Here is a 25,514-nt window from a genome sequence, read left to right as displayed (position 1 = left end):
GGGCTCAGGCTAGATCATCTCTCAGCCCCTTCTGGGGACTCCCCCTCCCCCTGTTTTTCCGATTTAGTGACCATGTCTCGGTCTGGAGGGGTCTGTGCAGCGCCTGGCACAACTGGAGTCCCGGATCTCACATGGGGTTGGTAGGTGTTACCATGACGAAAATTATGATGGACGACAGATGGTTCTACCTGGAATCATAACAGAATCCGCGTCTTCCTCCCTGGGGCTCTCCGGGGTCTGTTTGCTTGGGTCTTGCACAGGTCGGGATGGCGGGTGGTCTCTGCAGAATTGCTCCCTGGGAAGTGGGTGCTGCTACAAGGGTGGCTATTCCAGAGGACTCTCCCTCCATGCTGTTTGACCCCCTCTGTCCCAGGCTTGGTGTGTCTGGGTCAATAACACACGTCACACTTAGACTATCCCACAGTTCTGGTTTCTCCTTTGCAGGGCCTGCAAGGCCCCAGATACGTGCTGCCATTCCACAAAAGGACGACCGTGGTGGATGAGGTGGGATACCAGTGTTGGAAGAATGGGCAATCTCCACCCACTTCCTATCACTCCCCACTGGGTTGAGTCCTTCTCTGGGGATAGGGGAAAACCAAGATACGGCTGGGACGGAGATCACCTAGGCAGGGATGCAATGTGGGGAGGCAGGGGACACCCACATACACACACCTCCCTCTTGGCCTCTGGCTGGAACTGGAAATTTGTCCTAGACACCTCTCCCATTTGGCCCAATGACAGGGGGTGGCCAGACCAAATTTGAGGGGTGCTGCAACCCCATGCACCTGCTTTAACACCCCACCACCACCACACACACCTTTTCAGTCTTTCCAGTGGGCGCCCCCAACCCCTGGGGCAGATCCAGGGAGTACCAGAAGGGTCTGAACTTTTGGTGCTTCCCGGGGCAGCAGAGATGCAAGGGAGGAGGAGGGGATCTGAAGCTCCCAGACCTGCCTGGCCATTGGTGGGGTGGTGATCGCTTGTCTGGGGGAGAGGTTGGAGCTGGGTGTGGGGGCAGCAGAGTAGAGGGGGAGTGTGTTGGGCAGGGAAGTGAGAGAAATTTGGGCCTCTGGTACATCATGTTTGTTGGAGCTCTACCCTGTCATTTCACTCCAGTTACAGACGTTCTGGGGCAGCCCCTGAGCCCAGGACCCCAGTACGATTGCTCACCCCCCCGCCCGCCCCCATCAGCCCTGCCTCTGGGCCTCTCTCCTTAGGAAAAGTCAGATAGCACTGTTCCACCTGTCTGGGTCAGACCCTAAAGCCTGGACTGGACTCAGCGTGGCTGATGGGAAGAGCCAGTCTTTCATCAGGGAAGCGGAGTGGGAACTTTGTGACATACACTGGAACTTGGAACCAGAGAGATCCAAGCTGGACGAATGGGACAGTTGCTTCAGGCCGTACAGACGCTGTCTGCTACTTGGGAACACATGGGGAGAAAACATGCAGCCAGCTCTTGGGAAAATCTTAGGGACCCTGTAAAAGCCGGGGCACAGCACATTCTGGGACGCCCTTGACCTCGGCCCCTGGGGCAGAGAATGGAGCCAACTTGAGAGACGTGGGCCCAATGTGCAGAACTGGTGGAAAGACTGGCCTCAAAGTGTCGTTATCAAGGATTTGCTACCAAACTGGGAGGACGTCTCTAGTGGGGTCCTGCAGGGGTCTGTCCTGATCCTGGCCCTGTTCAACACTGTCATGAATGGCTTGGAGAAGGGAGTGGAGGCCGGGCTTGTAAAATGTGCAGGTGACACCAGGCTGGGGTATTTTGCCAGTGCTCTGGAGGACAGGATTCGAATTCAAGATGACTTCACCTTTGTCTGAGCTCCGCAAAGGGAGAGTCGGTGAAGAGAAGTGCAAAGAACTTCACTTAGGATGGAAAACTCACATGCACAAGTACAAAATGCGAAGTACCTGGCTAGGTTAGAAACTGGGCATGTTTAGTTTGGAGAGCAGAAGACTGGGACGGGGGAGCCCTGATAACAGGGTTTAGATCTGTGAAGGGCTGTTTGGGATAGGCCTTGTCTCCATGTCTGCTGACGGCAGAAGTAAGGGGCCTCATCTGGAGCAAGGGAGATTGGGGCTAGAGATCAGGAAAATCTTTCTAACTTAAATGGGAGCTAAGTGGTGGAAATAACTCCCAAAGCAGGTTGTGGAATCCCCATCATTGGGCAAAGCCCTGGCAGGGATGGTCTAGGTCAGGGGTTCTCAAACGGAGGGTTGGGACCCTGCAGGGGGTCATGAGGTTATTACATGGGGGGTTGCGAGCTGTCAGCCTCCACCCCAAACCCCGCTTTGCCTCCAGCATTTATAGTGGTGTTAAATATATTAAAAAGTGTTTTTAATTTATAAGGGGGGGTCGAACTTTGAGGCTTGCTATGTGAAAGGGGTCACCAGTACATACGTTTGAGAACCACTGGTCTAGGTTTACTTCGTCCTCTGTCAGCACCGGAGGGCTTGGTTGGGCTCTCAAGATCCATCTTGGACAGGGAGCAAGTTGGCCATGCCGGTAGGTTGGCTGCTTCTGGAAGCCATGTTGGTTGGTAGCCATGTTGGGTGAGGAGTGAATTGGCCATGCCTATGGGTTGTCCACTCAGGCCATGTTGGTTGTCAGCCATGCTGGGTGGGGATTGAATTGGCCATGGTGGGTGATGAACAAATTGGCCGTGCCAGTAGATTGGGTTGGTTGAATGAAGCATGTTTTGGGCAGGGAATGAATGGGCTATGTTGACTGGGGAGCAAATTGGCCATGCCAGCGAGTTGGCTGCTCAGGGCAGCCATGTCAGTTGGCAGCCATGTTGGGTGGGGAATGAATTGGCCAAACCCGCTGTGTGTGGCTGTGTTGATTGGCAACCATGTTGGGCGGGGAACCCGGTTGGCAGCGATGTTGGCTCTGGAGCAAATTTGGCCATGTTGGCGGGTTGGCTGCTGTGGGCGGCCACGCTGTTGGCAGCCATGTTGGGTGGGGAGCGAACTGGCTCTGCCTGGTGGCCATCTTGGGCTGCCCCCTTGGCGTGAGTTGGCTTTTTGTGCCCCTCCCGCCTCACGGTGTCTCTGCGTGGAAAGGGGGCAGAGCGGCAGATGCAGTAACAGGCCCTGGGGGGTGTGGGGGGGCCCTAGGGTTATAAGGGGGCCCCTCCCGGGGGCGCCCCCTACTTCACAGGGCTGGCAAAATGGCTGCCGGGAGAGAGCCCCTGAGCCCCCCCTCCCCCGCAGAGTCCATGGAAGACTACAACTCCCACGACGCTTTGCGTTCAGACAGGGCGGGGAGGGGGCCGCGGGCGGGCCAATGAGTCTCGAGCTCGCAACAGCGCGGGGAGCACGCGCCCGCTCCCCCCTCCCCCGCCCAGAGGCGCCTCGTGCTGGAGACGGTGCGTCTCGCGCCTGCCCCCTCTCCCCCGCCCCGCCCCGCCCCCGGGGGAAGGGTGGGGGAGGGGGGTGAGTGGGTGACAGTGGAGGCAGGGGGTACAGGGGAAGGTGGGTACATGGTGGGGAAGGGGTAAACGGGGTGACGTGCAGAAGGGAATGGGGGGGAATAAGGCCTATGGAGGAGGGTGCGGGGGGGACCTGGGGGATTTAGGGTGAATGAGGAAGGGGATTGGGGTACACGGGGGAGGAAGAGAGTGGAATAAAGGGAGGGAATGGGATAAATGGGGGGAGGGGGTACTTGGGACGGGGCAGGCCCAGGGAGGGAATTGGGGTGCAGGGAGGGGGTGGGGAAGGAAGAAGGGGAGGCGCATGTGTCTGGGGAGGATTGGGTGGAGGGTCAGAAGCTGGGGCCCCTTATTTGGTGGGGGTGAATGAAGAGACCCGCCCCCCCAGCTCCACGAAGGCAGGAACCAATACGATGGGGCCGTGCGGTCTTTGGGGACCGTGCGTCCCTGGTGGTGGGGTGTAGGTGGAGCGAGGGGTGTCAGGTTGCAAGCGGCAGGGTGTTCCCCGGGGCACAGTGGCCGATGGGCAGAACAATAGGGAGACCCTGGGAATTCAGGGCTGTTGGGGAGTCAGGACTCCTGGGTTCCATCCTCCGCTCTGGGAGGGGAGTGGGGTCTAGTGGTTAGAGCGGGGGGGGCTGGGAGTCAGGACTCCTGGGTTCCATCCTCCGCTCTGGGAGGGGAGTGGGGTCTAGTGGTTAGAGCGGGGGGGGCTGGGAGTCAGGACTCCTGGGTTCCATCCTCCGCTCTGGGAGGGGAGTGGGGTCTAGTGGTTAGAGCGGGGGGGGCTGGGAGTCAGGACTCCTGGGTTCCATCCTCCGCTCTGGGAGGGGAGTGGGGTCTAGTGGTTAGAGCGGGGGGGGCTGGGAGTCAGGACTCCTGGGTTCCATCCTCCGCTCTGGGAGGGGAGTGGGGTCTAGTGGTTAGAGCGGGGGTGGGGGGGCTGGGAGCCAGGACTCCTGGGTTCCATCCTCCGCTCTGGGAGGGGAGTGGGGACTAGTGGTTAGAGTGTGTGTGTGCGTGCGGGAGGTCTGGGAGCCGGGATGCCTGGGTTCTTTTTCCCACATCTGGGAGGGGATGGCACACCGTACATCTTTTTGTTACAGGTGTGCACAGGGCCTTGCAAAACTCTTAGACGCTACCTCAGTACCAGTATCAGGCACGTAGTGGAGATGTGCATTGAATCAGGTGGTGTGTGTGTGAGCCAACGGGGTGTTGTGTGCGTGGCTAACAAGGGTCTGGGAATCTTCTGTGCGTGTGTGAGTGCGCGCCTCTCACACTTTGGCACCTTGCCATGCCAATAAAGCATTAGTGGGCTGAGTTAAATGTGGCCGGGAAAAGTGGATATTGACAGATTCTCTCTTAACTTTGCAGGGGTTTGACACCTCTGAGGTATCACAGCTGAATTCTCCCCGAGGGGGGATGGGGAGGGGAAGGAGACATCCGGGTAATCTGCCTTTATCTCACCCCCTCCCCATCTCCATCCTTCTCCCCCTTGGCTGGGGCAGATGGTCCACCCCACCTACAAACTCCTTCCTCTGTGGCAGACTCTGCTGGCAATAGCACAGCCCAGACAGCGGGTGGAGGAGAAAGAATTGCTTCTTCACCTGCTCGGCAGACTGTTTTTGCTGTCCCCCGGAAGTTCTTCCTCAAGAGGAAGAGTGTGTGTGTGGGTGGGGGGGTCTTCTCCCCAGATGCACTGCCCCTCCTTTGGCTGCCTTGTTGGGGGGAGCCCGGGAACAGAGATGGAGGGATGGAGCAATCCACCCCCTTAAGGATTTAATTGAAGTCCTGCAATCTTGGTAGGGGGGGGGATTTCGTGAGGGAAAGGGGAGGAGGAGTGGGTGTGTGTAGTCTGGGGGGTGCATTGTGCGTGGGACTCCATGCTGTCTGCAATGCTTCTCTTTCTGCCGAACATGGTTAGAAATTGGGGCCAAATGGATACAGCCAGGGATTTGGGGAGGGGGTGGTGGCATTTGTGAGCGGGTGTGGGTGGGATGTGTTTGCAGGATGATTTGTTAGTGTGCGTATAGTGTGAGTGTGTGCACGCTATTGGTGAAGGATGCTTATTTAGCGTGTGTTGGGGAAACAGGTGTATTTATTGATGGTGTATGTAGGTGCGTTATTTGCCGGGAGATGCCTGTGGAAATCTGGTGTTACCCTTACGGTGGGGGGGAGGAAAAGACTTTTTGCTTCAGTTTTCTAACCCCTGCCTCTAAACGTTGCCACAGAGTCACTGGATGGAGAATTAACTCCCCCCGACCTCATTTTTTTTTAATGTGGCTTCTGTCGTTCGCTGGCTGCACCCCGTTGTGCCTCAGCCTGCAGCTATTTGTGAGACTCTTGTGTGTGGCTTGGCGGCTTCCTTCCTCCGCCTCTTTGGAATTATTTTTTTAAAATTTTTTATAGCAACCTGGATTCATCTGATCTGGGGGGGGGGGGGGTTTCCTGGTTAAAAACAATTTCCTTTCGCGCAGATTTATTTTGGGGGTGGAGGAAGTGGATTGCAATTCCCTGCTCAGCTGGTCTGTGAAACGAAATACCAGTTTATGAATGGCTGCTTAGAACCGTTCTTTGTAACTGTACCTTCCTCTTGTAATTTATACCGTGCTCCCAAGCGAGGGTTTGCGTAGGGGATCCCTGCTAGATTTTTAGGGGACAGGGATTTGTGGGAACGAGGCTTGCTTTACAGTTAAGCTGTGTCGTAACGCAGAAAAGAAATTGAGCTGTCTATTCCTTGCTTCTGCATAAAAGATTTAAAGTGCCAGGCGTTCTCCTTTATTCACGCAGTGATATTTGTCTTACGTGATTGCTTTTGAGTTGTTCTTTTTTTATTTTATTTTTGATCCCTTAAGTTGTGCAAGTCATGTCCTGTTTTTTTTTTCTTTAAAAAAAAGCCTGCTTCACTGATTGAGTCCATCATTGTGGTCCCCCGTTTTATTTCTTGTTGCCAGTGGTGAGTTCAGGACAACACAGATGTCAGTATCTGGGTCATGTTAGTGACGACGAAATCTCCCACGGCTTGGAATTTCGGTTGCTTGGTAGCTGCCAGCCTTGGAAAGACGCAGCGGGAAGCCAGGAAGGTATAGTGGCTTTTGCAGTGCCGCGGAGAGTCTGGGTAAACTGGCTTCGCCAGTAGGGGTGACAGCCACATATCAGATGATGGCAAGAATTTGAATACAGGAATACAAATATGTTAGTGCAAAGAAATAAATTAATATTGAGCTGGATGCTTTGGAGTGTGTGTGTGTGTGTCACAACTGCATAAGTGTTATATGAGTACAGGGAAGCCGTTATACTGGTATAGAGATGCCTTATACTGGTCCCTTCCCGTCGGGGAGTAGTTCTAGCGGTATAAAGCCTATTTGTACTGATATAACTGTGTCCACCATAGGGGAATAGTTAACTGTAGTTAAACCTGTACAACTGTTGTGTGTAGACAAGCCTGTCATTATTTATTAGGTGTATTATGGTAATACCTGAGGGCCCCTGTCCTCCATTGTGCTGGTTGCTGTATGTTATTCGGTGTATTATGGTATCAGCTCAGAACCCCAGGCCTGGACCAGGACCCTATGATGCTAAGTTCTGTGCATTATATATTAGATGTATTATGGTATCAGCTCAGCGTTTCGGTCCTGCACCAGGATCCCATTGCGCTGGGTGCTGTACATTGTATATTAGGTGTATTACAGTAGAGCCTGAGAGCCCAAGTCCTGGATGAGGACTCCTTTTTGTTGGTCCCTGTACATAATATATTAGGTGTATTAAGGTAGCACATCAGGGTCCCAGTGATGGGTAGTGTGTGCTACATATTAGGTGTATTACAGTAGCAACTGAGCGCCCCAGTCCTGGACCAGGACCCCGTTGTGTTGGGTGCTGTACGTTATGTAGTAGGTATATTACGGTAGCAGCTCAGAGCCCCAGTGCTGGACCAGGACCCCATTGTGCTAGGTACTGTAAGCTATATATTAGGTGTACTATGGTAGGGCCTGAGAGCCCAAATCCTGGACCAGGACTCTATTGTGCTGAATTTAATATATTAGATGTATTATGGTAGCACCTGTACATTATATATTAGATGTATTACAGTAGCAGCTCAGCACCCCAGGGATTGACCAGAACCCCATTGTGCTGGGTGCTGTATGTTTTATATTAGGTGCCTTCCGGTAGCAGCTCACAGTCCCAGGCAGGGACCCGGGACCATTGTGTCTAATAGTTATACCAGTACAAAAACCTGCAGGTGGCTCTGGCTTTACTGGCTCACCTCGAGTTAGGTGGGAAGGCTGTGGGGAGCAGGGAATTGGACCGGATATTCGGTATTCGATGTGCCAGACCGGTGATCTGATGCCTGGAGCAACCGTCCTCTTTCCTTGTATTCCTGTCATTAGCGGTCAGTTCCCATGGGGATCGGGTAAAGGACAGGGAGAACGGGGTGAAAATGGCTTGCGCTATACAGGAAGTCAGACTCACGAGAGGATCAATGGGCTCTTCTGGAGCTCTGCTCTGCCAAACAATGGTGAGCGATAAGTTGCTCGAGACATCGCTAGACTTCAGAGTGAAAGCAGAAGTTATTTGCATTGTATGTAGCTGGCTGTTTCAGTGCTCTGTTAATCACAAGCTCAGACATCTCGAAAAGGAGGAGGGAAAATTGCTAGTCAGCCTTTTTTGTTTTTCTGTGTGCATGCTTTTGACTGTCCAGAGAACAGCCCTTGAAAACAGCAGGAGGTTTGACTGGGGAGGACTGCTGGGTAAGTTCCCGTGGAAAGGGGTGGCAAGGTGAGGTTTCCAATTTGATGGTAGCGTTAGTGGTAATTATATGATTTGACTAAGTACTTTGTGAACTTTTTTATATTTGGTGGGGGTCATGGCAGGTTTTCTAAAGAAGGAAAAAAAACCTTTGCAGAAAATAGATACAATCTTTTAATGAAAGAAGGGAAGGTTCAGACTTTGGGTGGGGTTTAGTAGTGCTGTGGGGAGTTGGGACCCATGGGCTTTACTCCTGACTCTGGGAGGGGAGTGGGGCCAGTGGGTTGGGGGTGCGGGTCTGTGAGCCGTGACACCTGAGTTCCATCCCTAACTCTGGGGTGGGTATCTAGTCAATTAGAGCAGGGGACCTGGCCTCCTGGGTTCTATCCCTGGCTCTGCGAAGGAAGTGGGGTCTAGTGGTTAGAGCGGCAAGGTAGAGGCTGGGAGTTTCTATCCCTCGCTCTGGGATGGGTATGCATTCTAATGGGTTAGAGCACAGGGGTGGGGGGAGGTGGGAGCCAGGACTCCTCGGTTCTGTCCCTAACTTGGAGGTGGGGGTAGTGTTTATGTTTGTAGAGCACTCAGCAAAATGGCGGTCTCAATTCATGCTTAGTGCACCCGGGCAGTACCCCTATATAAGTGCATAATAATAATTGTACGAAGTTTAGGTCAGTAGCATTGGGAGCCAGGACGCCTGGGTTCTCTTTCTGCCACCGATGAGCTCTGTTATTTTGGCCAAATCACTTAATCTCTCTGTGCTTGATTTCCCCTCTCCTGTAAACTGGGACTGAATACAACTTTCTGAATATGTAAGGTCTTGTTTATACATGCAAGTTAACCTGCTTTAACTATACTTAAGTACACTGGGAGGGTTAAAGTTGTGCACCACCCTTGGTTGCAGTTATATCAGCATAGCTTCTTCCTATACAAGAAATGGAATGAGGGAGGCAAGTGTAAGGTGTCTTTATGCAGGTATACCCACCCACATCTGACCTCCTGTGTAACCCAGGTCAGAGAACTCCCTTGAATGAATTCCTGGCTGAACAAGAGCAGATCTTTGAGAAAAGCATCCCATCTTGATCTAAAAATTTTTAGTGATGAAGACTCCACTATGCCCCTTGTTAAATCAGTCTAATGGTTAATTCCTCAAATAGTTCAAAATTAGCGGCTTGTTCCCAGTCTGAACTTGTCTAGCTTCAACTCCCAACCCGTGTACAAAAAGTACATGTAGACCCCACTTTCCCTGTTTGGAGAAATGTCCCCCCAAGTACTGGTGAACATTGCTGTTCATATTTGAGAAACATGCCCACAGGATGTATTTCTGTCTTACAAAAAGCACCTCATTTTGAGGAGCAGTGTTAAAACAAATGCGTGCCGATGTGTCTCTGACCTTATCCAGGCTGAAATGTTTGTTTAAAGTGAAAGAAAATGGCTTAGTCTGTGAGAACCTTTTGACTTTGCCAGAAATGACAGCTCATAGTCCAAACCCTGTTGTGCTGGTGCATTCTGTGGCTTTTGATTGTTCAGCCATGGAAAGGATTCAAGGATCTGGGGCTAACTCTTTAACACAAAGTCGTATCGGTCGCCACTTTCATTTGGAATGTGAATTCTTGAATTCGTCACTGTTTTGCGTCTGAATGGTGACCTCTTTGTAAATTTGTAGATTGCTCGGTTCCAAGGCCGGTAGTTGTGATTATCTCGTGTCACCTGTATAACACAGGCCATAGAACTTCCCCATAATAATTCCTTTTGAACTAGAGCACGTCTTAAAAAAAAAAAATCCAATCAGTCATCTTAGCTTGAGATCAGAGGCTCGGGATACTCAGAGCATGGGGTTACATCTCTTACCATCTTGGCTGATAGCCATTGATGGACCGATCCTGCCTGAACTTTAGCTAGTTCTTTTTTCAACCCCATCTTTTATTGTTGGCCTTGGCAGATAACACATTTTCCCTGTCGTCTGTTCCATTTTGCCATGGTGGTTGATAATAACAATGTGTTGCATTTCTGTAGCTCTTTCACTCTTCAAAGCACTAAGCAGAATAATTAGAATTTCTTCCCTGCAAATGTTTAGAGCATTTCTGTGGTGTTCTTTCCGCCCCCACTGATTTGTTCCTGTGTCTAGTGTTTGACAGAATGGCTTTCATTTACTTTGGTTTTCCATTCAGTACATTTCAGATGTTCCTGTCAGGATGGTCTTGTGAGGTGCTGAGCCTTTCGTGATTCGTGTGTGTGTGTGAGAGAGAGAGAGAGAGAGAGAGAGAATGCTTTGTTCTACTTGAGTATATCTTGGTAATCTGTTCCAATGGTGAAGTCCCCTCGCTGTTAAAAATGTACACTTCTCTCCAGTCTGAATTTGTCTAGCTTCAACTTCCAGCCATTGGATTGTGTTAGACCTTTGAGTGCTAGATTGAAGAGCCGCTTATTAAGTATTTGTTCCCTGTGGAGGTACTTGGACTGCAATCGGGTCTACTTTTAACCTTCTCTTGGTTAAACTTAATAGATTCCATTCCCGGTATCTTGAATCATCTTCATGGCTCTTCTCTGAACCTTCCCCAATTTGCCAACATCCTCCTTGAACCACGGACACCAGAACTGGACGCAGGATTCGCACCAGGGCCAAATCCAGAGGTCATGGAACTTCCCTGTTCCTACTCAAGATTCCCCGGTTTATACATCCCGGGATCGCGTTTGCCTTTCTGGCCCCAGTGTCATGCTGGGAGCTCGTGTTCCGCTAATTCTCCACCATGACCCCCAAATCTTTTTCAGAGTCACGGTTTCCCCGGGGAGAGTCCCCCATCCCATCAATACGGCCTACAATCTTTGTTCCCAGATGGGAGTCTATATCTCGTTTGACTACGGCCCAAAGTGACTGTGGCACCATCCTGTACTCCTGGGTTCTATCACTGGCCTATTGGGTGTAGCAGTCTCCGATCATGTCCCCTACCCAACAGATCACACTGCTTTTCTCAGAGCACAAGAACCCTACTCTAATCTGGATGAGTTGCTATGGCCTATGCTATATGTAATCTTGGAAGGCTTAGATATTTATCAGTAAGTGTTTGCAGACGTTGATTTCACTGTCCACAGGCACACCCAGGAAGATAGTAATTGAGATGTACCGATAGGCAAAGTAAGACAAATGCTGCTTGAGAACTTTGATTTAAGATGCTTACTTTATGTATTTTGATGGGTGTTGTTGACAGTTTGCATTCTAATGGATATCAAGTGTTGACTTTTTGAATCTCAACATCTACCGTCATTATATAATTATTGTCTGGCCCCTCCTCCATTAATTTTCAGCAACTGTGAAAATTTAAATTGATAAATATAGGGAAAAATGCTTCAAATCCATAAATTTACACAACTTTGCAAATTTAAATGGATGAAAATAGGAAAAAAATGCTTAAAATGAACACAGATGATATCCATCAAAATTAAAAAAAAAAATTTGAATTCTGTCAAGTTTAATTATAGGAGAGGTCGGATTAGATGATCATAGCAGTGCATTATGGTCTTAAAATCTATGAATCCTGTATTTTTGTTGTCTTGTCCCTTCCCCACCATTAGCAGATCTTGGATCTTCCTAGCCAGATGAAGTTGGTTGGTGCGCTTTCTGGATCCCTTGTCTCTCTGTGTTGTGGTATATCTTCTCCTCCCTCAGGAAGGTGGTCTCCTGGGTTTATTTCTTTTGGGTCACTGCTCTGTGTATGAGGGTTGAGCTAAGAGAGGAAAGATGAGCTTGTGACGTAGTTTAAGGTTCACCTTCTTAACAGGGAGGGGAATTCATGCCTGGAATACCTTACTGAAGACTGTGCTGGATTCTCCATCACTGGCCATTTTTGAATGAAGATGGGGTGTTTTTTTCCTCAAAGATCTGCTCTGGTTCAACCAGGAGTGAATTCTGGGCTCCTGGTGGGCCGAGTAGAGGATCCCGGTGGTCGTGTCTGGCTTTATAATCTATGATTCTGTGAACAGTTATACTGCACATGGCCATGAGGCCAGGGTCCTGGGTTAGAAGCCGTACAAATGTGCTCTGCTCTGAAGAGTTTATAATCTTCTTACGCGCTGGTCAAGTTCCTGGCCAAATGAGACCCTGATCTCAGCTGGACTACTTTAATGTGAATAATAAAATACAGCTGAGCTGAAAACCACCAGGCTGGGATTTTTTTGTCATTGCCACTGGTGGAATGGGGTGGGCCTTTGAAGTCAAGCCCTTTTGTGGAATTTGTGCTCTTCTGGTTCGTTACATGGTGCTGTAGTTCCCCGTTGGACGTATTTCCTTGTTTTCAGTTTGTTGTCGTGTGGGCAAATTCATTGAAGTAGAAAAAGTCCCTTGTGAGGTACCAGAGCTTTGTCTTTAGTGTGGCAAGGGAATCTGTCCTGGGTCTGGTTCTGTTCAATATCTTCATGTATGATTTGGATAACGGCGTAGAGAGTACACTGGTAAAGTCTGTGGACGATACCAAGCTGGGAGGGGTTGCAAGTGCTTTGGAGGACAGGATTAGAATTCAAAATGATCTGGACAAACTGGAGAAATGATCGGCAGTAAATAGGATGAAATTCAATAAGGACAAATTCAAAGTACTCCACTTAAGAAGGAACAAGCAGTCGCACACACACAAAATGGGAAATGACTGCCTAGGAAGGAGTACTGCGGAAAAGGATCTGAGGGTCATAGTGGACCACAAACTAAATATAGGTCAACAATATAGTACTGTTGCAAAAAAAACCCCCAAAAAGCAAACCTCATTCTGGGTTGTTTTAGCAAGAGTGTTGTAAGCAAAACATGAGATGTAATTCTTCCGCTCTACTCAGCACTGATGAGACCTCAACTGCAGTGCTATGTCCAGCTGTGGGCACCACAGTTTGGGAAAGATGTGGGCACACTGGAGACAGCCCAGAGGAGAGCAGCACAAATGTTGAAAGGTCTAGAAAACATGATCTCCGACTGGCAAGATTTAAAAAAAAAAAAAAAAGGGGGCGGGGGTTGTTTAATCTGAGAAGAGAAGGCTGAGGTGGGACATGTTGACAAGTTTTTAAGTACAGAAAAGGTGGTTATAAAGAGGAGGGTGATAAATTGTTCTCCTTATCCGCTGAGGACAGGACGAGAAGCAATGTGCTTAAATAGCAGCAAGGGTGGTTTAGGTTAGACATTAAGAAAAACTTCCAAACTGTCAGGGTAACTAAGCACGGGAACAAATTCCCTACAGAGGTTGTGGAATCTCCATCACTGGAAGTTGTTAAGAGCAGGTTAGACAAAGCCCTGTTGGGGATGGTCTAGATAATATTTAATCCTACCCCCCTCTTTCTCAGTGCAGGGGACTGGACTAGGTGACCTCTCGAGGTCCCTGCCAGGCCTGCACGTCCATGATTTCTAAGGGACAGCCATGATTAAATAAAAGCCAGCTGCTCCTGGGCTCCCTGAAGTTCCCCTGCGTTCTAACATGACGGATTTTCCCAGCGGAGAAGAGGCCTGAGGCAGAGGGGGTTGGGGGCAGTTGCAGAATGTAAAGAAATAGAAGATGGCAAAAAACCTACTTCGGTCCCTTAGTCCGTCTTACCACTTGCAAACGGTGCTTTTGTGTCCTCTGTGGAAATGGGGAACTCTTGGTCACCGTCCTCTTATTCGACATATTTAAAGATCCTTATTATTTCTCCTCTCCTCTCCATTTCACTTCTCTAGGCTAAGCATGCCCGTTCTCTCAACCTTGCCTCATGTTTTCTAAGTCACCGATCATTTTTGTTGCTTGCCTCTGGACTCTCCAGTTCGTTCACATCTCTCTTAAGGTGCAGTGCCCCAAACTGGTCACCGTACTCCAGCTGAGGCCTGAGTAGTGCCGGGTAGAGGGGGACAATTACTTCCCGTGTCTTCCGTATGACTCTCCTGTTCATACATCCCAGAATGACATTTGTCTTGTTTGCATCACACTGTTGACACATGTTCAATTTATGACCCAGTAAAACCCCTGGGTCCTTTTCTGCAGTACTGCTGCCTGACCGTGGTGGATTTAATTTTTTCCTTCCAGAGTGTAGTACTTTGCGCTTCTCTTTACAGAAATTCCGCCTTATTGAATTCAGACTGGTTCTCAGTTTAGGTTGTAAGCTCTTTAGGATGGGGGCTGGCTATTACCACATGAATTTTTACCAGGGAGGGTAATTAACCACTGGGACAGTTTCCCAAGGGTCATGGTGGCAATATTAAAATCAAGATTGGGGTGTTTTTCTGAAAGATCTACTGTAGTTCAAGCACAAATTAGTCTAGGGAAGTTCAGGGTCCTGTGTTGTACAGGAGATCAGACTAGACGGTGATAGTTTTTCCTTCTGGCCTTCTCGTCTGTGAATAAGAAGGGGCATGATAAAAGGAACTGAAATAATGAGTGGGATATGTAAGGTAGTCATAGAACTCCTGCTCTCCCTTTGTCCTAACACCAGAAGAGACACTAAAGGTGGCTAAAAGACTTCTTCCACACAGCAAATGACTGTGGAACTCCTTGCCGTAGGAAAGTGATGAGGCTGAGAACTTAACCAGGTTCAGAAAAGAGACTGGACAGTTATATGGCTATCAGGACTATTTAAAGTCAATATAAGGAGTAGTAACGAATTCTGGAAGGGATATTAAGCTGACTTTTGTGGTATGGCAATATGAGTAAGTATGCAGTAACCCATGTCGGGCCCTGTTGGGCTAGAGGCTATATGAACACATAATGAAACTTTGCAATCTGAGTAGTCTTAAGTGTCCCATGAGATCACTTTCCCACAGTCAAACCAGCTCTTGCTGTTAGCCGATTTCCCTGATCATCAGTCCTACGCTTCCTCTTTCTTAATTTCACACTGTGTACATAGAGGAATTGGTGCATCAGGGGCCTCCGTGCCCTGCTTATTGGGACCCCCTTTCCTAAATTGCCAGCATCTGATCTGATCTGACAGCGTGTGCCCTGTCCTGGGAAATTTCAGAAGTGAATTGTAGTTGCAAAAAACGACCCCCATTTGATCACTTGGCTCCAGAATGCAAGTGGTGGCTTTTGGGGCATGTGGCAGCTAAGTAGATTCATAGATTTTAAGACCTGGAGGAATCATTAGATCCTTAGTCTGATCTCCTGTATAATACAGGCCAGGGAACTTAATTCTGTTACCTCTGGGAGCCAGGACTCCTGGGTTCTATCCTTGGCTCTGGGAGGGGAATGGGGTCTAGTGGTTAGAGCAGGGGGCTGGGCACCAGGACTCCTGGGTTTTTGTTTGGCTCTGGGAGGGGAGTGGGGTCTAGTGGTTAGAGCAGGGGAGGCTGGGAGCCAGGACTTCTGGGTTCTATCCCCAGCTCTGGGATCCTTTCAAAAAGGCAGCCCCCAGAACTGAGCCTGGTGTTCCTGATGGGGCGTTGTTGTAACGCAGTTCCAGGAAGTAGCTTGACACGGCAGCGGTATCCGTAGAGATCATAGTGGAGTCCGTTAATTCGTCTCTCCATTTCACATTTCCTTGGTCTGGCGTTCTCATTGATTAAATGCACTTTCATTGAGCAGGGAAATTTACGCGTGCATGGGAGCTCTTTAAAAATTCAAACTTCCAAAACCGCATCTGGACCCTTGCATATTGCAGTTGCTGTGCTTTCATCTTGGCTGGAAACCCAGGGTTCACTGGGCTTGGTTAGAAATGATTAATTAAGGACCCATAATGTGCTCAGGACAGAAAATAAATACAGCCCCTTGGCCACGAGAACTTACAAGCTAAGAGGCCAGTATGTCTGAGCCAATGCATTTTAGCAAATCCAGAGGGAAGAGACATTTACTGAGTTATGAGGAACTGGGAGTTTCTCTTCTTGGCTGCACGGCTGATGCGCAGGGCATATCACCCTCCGTCTTTGTGCCTCAGTTTCCCCTCCCACCTTTTGTTTGTTCTTCTGGGCCTGGGCCATCTCTTGCTATGGGTTTGTACAGCATCTGGTGCAGAGGGGCCCCTATCTCTGTCAGGGCTTGTCCGGTGCCACAAGGGCCTGTATGGTGCCCCACAGAACAAAACACCTTGGTATCGATTGGGTGGCTCTCTACAGTGTCTAGAACCACGAAGGGGCTGTGGTCTCAGTCGGGGAGGGGGGGAATACTGCGTACAGCACAGTGTTGGCCTTCATCTCGGTCAGGGAGCCGAGTTAGTATTGCCGAGCGACTCCCCAGTTCATTCCTTCGCTGGCAGGGGGGAAGAAGCCCCCAGAGATTTTGCACTTCTGGCAGCTGCTTCATGATTTACCTTCTGAAATGATCCTATTCTTCTCCCACCCCCACCCCTCGGTCTCCTTTCAGGTTGCTATGGGGATGCTCTGAGAGGAAGTAAGTCCTAGTAAGGTTGTGCCGGCTGTGAGGAGGGAGGACACAGGCGAAAGGTACCAATGGCTACAGATTCCGGTGAGCCGGCCAGCACGGAAGATCCGGAAAAACCTGATGGAGTTTCTCTGGACGGCAGGATCCCGACCATCGAAGCTGCTTTGATCATGGAGCCCGCCGGCGCCCCGGCCTCCGGGGGTGCCATGGAACGGAAGCGGTTCTTCCGGAAGAGTGTGGAGATCATGGAGGAGGACAGAACCGCTGAACCGTCTCCCAGGGATGAGCGGGAGCAGCTGGTTGCGGGCGGTCGCCGAGGGGACCAGCTCTCTGCCAGTGTGCTGGGGCAGGAGGCTAGGAATGAGTTGGGTTCTAAGGCGATTTCAGAGGCCTCCAAGGAGAAGACCAAGAAGGAGATCGAAGAGGAGGCAGAGATGAAAGCAGTGGCCACCTCGCCCAGCGGCCGCTTCCTGAAGTTTGATATTGAGTTGGGCCGAGGGGCCTTTAAAACCGTCTTCAAAGGGCTTGACACAGAGACGTGGGTTGAGGTAGCCTGGTGTGAACTGCAGGTTAGTACAGCAGATCTCATTCTGTGCAATAATTGGTGTGTTTTCTCTTAAATCTCCAGCTCCTTGAGTCCTGGGATTATGTAAAAAACTAGGTGAAAGCCTGGGCTGTAAGACCATGGCAGCTGGGACAAGTAATCTGCCATCTGTGCAGTCGCCAATGAAAATTGTTGCATGCAAATTAGCTGCAGAGTAATGGTGGTGCTTGGTTGACTTACCTCTGATATGCTGATATATTCCCGGCATGGGTAACAGGCTGCGGATTTGTAAATCTAGATCTGCCCTAGGAACTATGGTGGGGAAGTTGTCCGGCCTGTGTTACACAGGAGGTCAGATGAGATCCCAGCGATCCCTTCTGGCTCTGGAATCTGTGAATCTCAGGGGTGACTGAACCTGCTTGTAACTGTTTGCTTCGCTTACCCTGACCCAACAGACATTGTAGGCTTCAGAGTGACACACAAATAGAGCGACACTCCTTGAATCTTATTATATGCATAGGCTAGGAATATAATCCTCCTCTAAGACTTGGGAGACCTGGGTTCCATTCCCTGGTTCACCATAAACTTCCTTGCGTGACCTTAAGGTCACATCATTTAGCCTATCCGGGGTTCACTTTCCCCATCTGTATAGCGCTGCCCTGCCTCTCACAGGTGTCATGACAAGTCAAGGTTATGAAATGCTTTGAGCGCCGCAGGTAAAAAGTGCTTTGTAATTTTATTTTGGGGAAGTCCTATAGATGGGGTCAGACTCGATGACTCTGGTCCCTGCTGGCTTTGGCATCTGTAAGAGCCTGTTACTTTTTTTTCTTTGATGATAATGATGATGATTAAAAATCTCTGCTCATGCTTTCTTTTTAAAAAAGGCTCAGAAATCAGAAGGCCAATAACCCCTTCTCTCCCTGACACTTGAAATCTGGTGAGATCCGCGTCATTGTTTTAGGTTGGACAAACCCCAATGAAGGATGGTACAGGTTTACTTGGGCCTGCCTCAGCCCCGGGGGCTGGACTGGTTGACCTCTCAAGGTCCCTTCCGGCCCCCCGTTTCTGTGTTTGCCTGACATTCAAGCCAGTCTTGTGAATTTTTGCCTCGGGGGTTTGTGGACGCTTGGGGCCGGCACATGCATGAGGCGTGTGCGGATGCAGCCCCCCGTGGCGAGTTTTCTGTTACTTCTGCTGTTGGCTCTTCCGCCAATCACCTGTCCAGGCTCAGCCCTGCCCCTCAGAAACGGGCGGACGGCTGCCCGTCACTCTGCCTGGGATTGGATCCTTGTGTCTGTCTGTCTTTGTCTGTCTCCACCTGTTTCCTTTTTATTTGAAAGGGAAACTCTGTGGGGCAGGGGCCACTTTTTTGTTCTGTCTTTGTACTGTGCCTGTTACAGTAGGGTTTCTGGTCAGGGGGGCGGGGCTGGTAGGTGCTTCTGTAATACACCTAATAATTAGCAACAGAATACGGACCCTGGACTTCAGAAAAGCAGACTTTGACTCCCTCAGGGAACTGATGGGCAAGATCCCCTGAGAGAATAACATGAGGGGGAAAGGAGCCCAGGAGAGCTGGCAGTATTTTAAAGAATCCTTATTGAGGTTACAGGGACAAACCATCCCAACGTGTAGAAAGAATAGTAAATATGGCAGGCGACCAGCTTGGCTTAACAGTGAAATCCTTGCTGATCTTAAACACAAAAAAGAGGCTTACAAGAAGTGGAAGATTGGAGAAATGACCAGGGATGAGTATATAAATATTGCTCGGGCATGTAGGAATGAAATCAGGAAGGCTAAATCACACCTGGAGTTGCAGCTAGCAAGAGATGTTAAGAGTAACAAGAAGGGTTTCTTCAGGTATGTTGGCAATAAGAAGAAAGCCAAGGAAAGTGTGGGCCCCTTACTAAATGAGAGAGGCAACCTAATGACAGAGGATGTGGAAAAAGCTAATGTACTTAATGCTTTTTTTGCCTCTGTCTTCACGAACAAGGTCAGCTCCCAGACTACTGCACTGGGCAGCACAGCATGGGGAGGAGGTGGCCATCCCTCTGTGAAGGAAGAAGTGGTTCGGGACTATTTAGAAAAACTGGACGTGCACAAGTCCATGGGGCCGGATGCGTTGCATCTGAGAGTGCTAAAGGAATTGGCGGATGTGATTGCAGAGCCATTGGCCATTATCTTTGAAAACTCATGGCGATCGGGGGAAGTCCCGGACGACTGGAAAAAGGCTAATGTAGTGTCCATCTTTAAAAAAGGGAAGAAGGAGGATCCTGGGAACTACAGGCCAGTCAGCCTCACCTCAGTCCCTGGAAAAATCATGGAACATGTCCTCAAGGAATCAATTCTGAAGCACTTAGATGAGAGGAAAGTGATCAGGAACAGTCAGCATGGATTCACCAAGGGAAAGTCATGCCTGACTAATCTAATTGCCTTCTATGATGAGATAACTGGTTCTGTGGATGAAGGGAAAGCAGTGGACGTGTTATTCCTTGACTTTAGCAAAGCTTTCGACACGGTCTCTCACAGTATTCTTGTCAGCAAGTTAAAGAAGTATGGGCTGGATGAATGCACTACAAGGTGGGTAGAAAGCTGGCTAGATTGTCGGGCTCAACAGGTAGTGATCAATGGCTCCATGTCTAGTTGGCAGCCGGTATCTAGCGGAGTGCCCCAAGGGTCGGTCCTGGGGCCGGTTTTGTTCAATATCTTCATAAATGATTTGGAGGATGGTGTGGATTGCACCCTCAGTAAGTTTGCGGATTACACTAAACTGGGAGGAGTGGTAGATACGCTGGAGGGTAGGGATAGGATACAGAGGGACCTAGACAAATTGGAGGATTGGGCCAAAAAAATCTGATGAGCTTCAACAAGGACAAGTGCAGAGTCCTGCACTTAGGACGGAAGAATCCAATGCACCGCTACAGACTAGGGACTGAATGGCTTGGCAGCAGTTCTGCAGAGAAGGACCTAGGGGTGACAGTGGACGAGAAGCTGGATATGAGTCAACAGTGTGCCCTTGTTGCCAAGAAGGCCAATGGCATTTTGGAGTGTATAAGTAGGGGCATTGCCAGCAGATCGAGGGACGTGATCGTTCCCCTCTATTCGACATAGGTGAGGCCTCATCTGGAGTACTGTGTCCAGTTTTGGGCCCCACACTACAAGAAGGATGTGGATAAATTGGAGAGAGTCCAGCGAAGGGCAACAAAAATGATTAGGGGTCTGGAACACATGAGTTATGAGGAGAGGCTGAGGGAACTGGGATTGTTTAGTCTACGGAAGAGAAGAATGAGGGGGGATCTGATAGCTGCTTTTAACTACCTGAAAGATGGATCCAAAGAGGATGGATCTGGACTATTCTCAGTGGTAGTGGATGACAGGACAAGGAGTAATGGTCTCAAGTTGCAGTGGGGGAGGTTTAGGTTGGATATTAGGAAAAACTTTTTCACTAGGAGGGTGGTGAAACACTGGAATGCGTTACCTAGGGAGGTGGTGGAATCCCCTTCCTTAGAAGTTTTTAAGGTCAGGCTTGACAAAGCCCTGGCTGGGATGATTTAGTTGGGATTGGTCCTGCTCTGGGCAGGGGGTTGGACTAGATGGCCTCCAGAGGTCCCTTCTAAGTCTGTTATTCTATGATTCAATAATGATGTACAGCACCTAGCACAATGGGCTTCTGGGCCAGAACTGGGGTTCCTAGGTGCTACCGTAATACACCTAATAAATAATACCATGGGGTTGCACTCTTCACTGAGCTCACTGTATGCACCCTCCATCCCCCCCACAAACTGCTTTGAATGCCACTCTCCCATCCCCCTATTGCTGAGACTCCCTGCAAACCCCCCCCCAATCGCCCCTATGCCAAGGGCTTTGTGTGTCGCCCCAGGTCCCTCATCTTCCATACCAAGGTCCCTCATTTCCCCATTTCAGTGGCTCTGGGTGCCCCCTGTTCCCATTTGTCTCTAGGCCCCCCCCCGCCCCCGTGAGATCAGTGCCTCATTGTGCTAGGCGCTGTACAGACACGCACGCTCAGATCGTTGCCGGAAAGAGCCTGTAATCTAAACAGAGAAGACTGCAAAGGGCGGGAGGACAAGAGGATGCACGGGAGGCAAATAGGAATCGTAAAATGAACCAAACTGTCCTCCTTCCAGAAAAAGAAAAAGTGTGTATGGGGGGCATGTGATTTCATCCAAGGGCTCAGGTCTCTTCACTAAGCAAACCTGGTGGTCTGTGGGGACGGTAGGGGATATGTACTGCGTAAGGAAAACCCCAGGCTCGGTAATCTAGCAGAGTAAAGCAGAAGAACCAGCCACTGGAAGTTACAGCCAGACAATTGGAAATAAGGCACCAGTGTTTCCCAGTGAGGGTGATTAACCATTGGAACAAACTCCTGAGAGAAGCGTTTGGATTCTCCATCTCCTAATGCCTTCAAGGCCAGATGGGACACCTTTCTGGAAGAGGCCTGAGTCAAACACAAGTTATTGGGCTCAGTAATGGGGGAGCTAATTGAAATTCACCAGCCTGTGCTACCTAGAAGAATAAATGATCTAGTGGCCTTAAACGGTTGGAATAGCAGGAGGATTCAGGCTACTCCTTCATGACTGGGCGTGCCTAGGCAGTGCCTCAGTTTAGGACAGGAAGTGGAAGAATCATAGAATCATATGGACCGACCCTTGGGGCACTCCGCTAGATACCGGCTGCCAACTAGACATGGAGCCATTGATCACTACCCGTTGAGCCTGACAATCTAGCCAACTTTCTACCCACCTTGTAGTGCATCCATCCAGCCCATACTTCTTTAACTTGCTGACAAGAATACTGTGGGAGACCGTGTCAAAAGCTTTGCTAAAGTCGAGGAATAAATCCACAGAACCAGTTATCTCATCATAGAAGGCAATTAGATTAGTCAGGCTTGACTTTCCCTTGGTGAATCCATGCTGACTGTTCCTGATCACTTTCTTCTCGTCTAAGTGCTTCAGAATTGATTCCTTGAGGACATGCTCCATGATTTTTCCAGGGACTGAGGTGAGGCTGACCGGCCTGTAGTTCCCAGGATCCTCCTTCTTCCCTTTTTTAAAGATGGACACTACATTAGCCTTTTTCCAGTCGTCCGGGACTTCCCCCGATCGCCATGAGTTTTCAAAGATAATGGCCAATGGCTCTGCAATCACATCTGCCAATTCCTTTAGCACTCTCGGATGCAACGCATCCGGCCCCATGGACTTGTGCACGTCCAGTTTTTCTAAATAGTCCTGAACCACTTCTTCCTTCACAGAGGGATGGCCACCTCCTCCCCATGCTGTGCTGCCCAGCGCAGTAGTCTGGGAGCTGACCTTGTTCGTGAAGACAGAGGCAAAAAAAGCATTAAGTACATTAGCTTTTTCCACATCCTCTGTCACTAGGTTGCCTCTCTCATTTAGTAAGGGGCCCACACTTTCCTTGGCTTTCTTCTTATTGCCAACATACCTGAAGAAACCCTTCTTGTTACTCTTAACATCCCTCGCTAGCTGCAACTCCAGGTGTGATTTAGCCTTCCTGATTTCATTCCTACATGCCCGGGCAATATTTATATACTCATCCCTGGCCATTTCTCCAATCTTCCACTTCTTGTAAGCCTCTTTTTTGTGTTTAAGATCAGCAAGGATTTCACTGTTAAGCCAAGCTGGTCGCCTGCCATATTTACTATTCTTTCTACACGTTGGGATGGTTTGTCCCTGTAACCTCAATAAGGATTCTTTAAAATACAGCCAGCTCTCCTGGACTCCTTTCCCCCTCATGTTATTTGCCCAGGGGATCCTGCCCATCAGTTCCCTGAGGGAGTCAAAGTCTGCTTTTCTGAAGTCCAGAAGATGCTGTATCCAGTGAAACCACAAGAGAGAATTTTGGGACTGCAGAATGTGGGTTGGGATTTGACCAGGACATATGTGGTCCTTCGGGGTGGGGATTGTAATGACTCTTACCCCAGATTGCAGCCCCTCGGAGGCATTGGGCTGCTGCCTTTAATAACCACAGGAGCTTTGGTCTTAACTTACCATGCTAAGCTCTTTTGTGCACTTCTGTGTCTGGGCAGTGCCCAAAACAGCGGGGACTTGATCTCAGCTGGGGTAGGGCCTGTGTCTCACTGTGTCTGGGCAGCGCCCGGTACAATGGGGCCCTGATCTCGGCCGGGGTCATTCAGCACTACTGTATTATGTGTAAATAATCTAGAATAACGGCTCTGTAATCTAGAACACGTCGCATCTTTTCAGCACAGCTCCCAACTGCAGCCGTATTACTGCTTACAGATTTTTCCCCTGCAGGAGCTGGCTAGGGTCCCCACAGCTGGCCTGTCCAACAGACATAATCCCCCAAAGAATTTGTCATCTCAACCTCCTTATCTGGGGGTAGAGCATCTATAATAATCTATAGTGGGTGTCCCGAATAACACATCGATCGGAAAAGCCGGTGGGGAGGGAAATGTGCTATTTTAGAGCAAATCAGGCCTTTGCCAGTGAAAATCCTCTTTGTTTACCAGGGAACATTGAGCTTCTGAACAGTGCTGATTCACAAGCCAGTGTGTTGCTGGTTGTGGGGTCCCCCCCCCCGCAGTGGGAGGCAGAATAGTTACCATAAACATAATAATTAGTTTAATCTTCTGCACAGGGAGTTTGATCTGCCGAGCCTGGTCAGAGTTTTCCACTCCTCATGCATCCACGTTCATGAATGAATGAACTCAGGGCAGTTTGAATGGATGAATTCAGGGCAGTTTGGTGGCTTGCGAATCTGGAGAGCCGGCCGGGTGGGGGGGGTGTCAGCTTGGAGCAGTGCTAGCTGTATAAACGGAAGCCTACTGTGGTCACCTTATTTGTTCCCGCAGTCATTGATCCAGCTGGCCAATCAGTACCCTTCCCCTCTGTGGCAGAATGACGGGGGTGCTAACGGGGCCCCTGAGTCGGAGGGTTTGCGAGCAGAATGTTCTGTAGCAGGAGCCCGGGTTTGACTGTCCTGTTGTATGTGTCAACTCCCTCCTGAGTCCCTCTGCAACTCCCTTTATGGCATGAATAACGTTGCTAACCCTCCAGGATTGGCCAGGAGTCTCCAGGAATTAAAGATTAATCTTTAATTAAAGATTGTCATGTGATGAAATCTCCAGGAATACATCTGACCAAAATTGGCAACCCTAGGCCTGAAGCCAACCATCCTGCCGCAGCTGTAGACTCCATGTCTGGCAACCTTCGCGTGTGGCTCAGTGCGTAGAAACAACTTTGCCTGGTAGCCCCATCTGTCTGTGGTGGGTCATCATCCAGTGAGACAACGGCAGAGCCAGGCCCGGAGCTGGTCCAATAAACCTTTAGCTTTCTCCTCCGAGCACCTCCCAGTCGGTGGACTTTGAGTCTCAGTACGGGCAGCTGAGATAGAGAATCCTTGTCTCTGTTCTCTGGGGTGAGGTGTGGGGGGAACTGAATCATGGAGGAGCAAAAGTGACTTGACCAAGGTTGCACGGGAAGTCTGTGGCGAAGGCAGAAAGTAGACCAGAGGGGGATAGACTCAGTGGATTGTAGCCCCTAGCCAGGCCCAGATTAACAAGTCTGCAGTTGTTGCACTTGCAGAAGGCCCTGGCCAGATGGATCACAATGCTAGTTGCTGAGATTTGGCCTGCACAACAGAGGGGCAGTCAGGCCCTGTGAATGCAGCGTGGGCGACGGGAGCGAGCCGGGATTGGGAAAACCAGCCCTACCCTGGGATGGGAGGGAGCGGCATGCTGAGCTGGCAGGAGGAGGAGGTGCTGTGAGTGGCCCAGAAGGTATTGGGGACAGTGGATGGGTGGGGGGGGAGTTGTTGATGGGTTATGGGGTGAGTGCGGGATGATAGGGTTGGAGGCAGCAGTGAGCGTGGGCATGTTTGCATGAGGACAAAAGACTCTCCATTGAGGAGGGCTGGCCAGGGGCTCAGAGGCCATGGTGATTAGCCGTCCAGAAAAGCAGGCCAATCCAGCAAGGATTTCCTGTGTTTGAACCTTCAGCATGTCTTCTGTCAGTGCCAGACTCAAACACTTCTCATTCTCCACAAAACTTCAGCTGCTTCTCATTCCTGAGCCAGGTCCCTTTGTTTACCTTTGTGTCTGTTTGAGAGAGATATGCATCTAAAACCCAGTGATGCATCCGATGAAGTGAGCTGTAGCTCACGAAAGCTTATGCTCAAATAAATTGGTTAGTCTCTAAGGTGCCACAAGTCCTCCTTTTCTTTTTGCGAATACAGACTAACACGGCTGTTACTCTGAAACCAGTGTGCTGGGGCAGCCCTCCCTTCCTCCCGCCCTGCCCTCCGAGGCCAATTCCCTCCAATGGGGGAAATGGACGGGCATTTAACAAGTCCCTATAGCCCTGCATGGATGGGGATAGTGTATGCAGTTGGTAGTCCATAGATTAATTGGTCTTTTTTAGGTATTGCCAGGAGTGATATTTGGCCTTGGGGAATGAAAATCAAACCTCTTAAACTGTAGCAGGGAAG

The 25,514-nt window shown here is 49.8% G+C and overlaps 1 protein-coding gene across 3 annotated transcripts in view; it reads left to right on the top strand.

The window, feature by feature from the left end:
* Positions 1-4,991: 4,991 nt before the first annotated feature.
* Positions 4,992-25,514, top strand: part of WNK3 (WNK lysine deficient protein kinase 3) — a 59,269-nt gene continuing 38,746 nt past the window's right edge. Inside the window, exons 1-2 of one of the 3 annotated variants that reach the window (XM_084612735.1) lie at positions 4,992-5,233; positions 16,472-17,058. In XM_084612735.1, the coding sequence (XP_084468861.1) occupies positions 16,558-17,058 (501 nt within the window). In that variant the 5' untranslated portion in view covers positions 4,992-5,233; positions 16,472-16,557. The remainder of the gene's footprint in view (positions 5,234-16,471; positions 17,059-25,514) is intronic. The other 2 variants (XM_084612736.1, XM_084612737.1) reach the window with 2 other exon arrangements.

Source organism: Lepidochelys olivacea (genome assembly GCF_965140295.1).
Source record: "Lepidochelys olivacea isolate rLepOli2 genome assembly, chromosome: 23".
Taxonomy (NCBI): Eukaryota; Metazoa; Chordata; order Testudines; family Cheloniidae; genus Lepidochelys; species Lepidochelys olivacea.
This window is presented reverse-complemented; position numbering and strand designations above follow the sequence as displayed.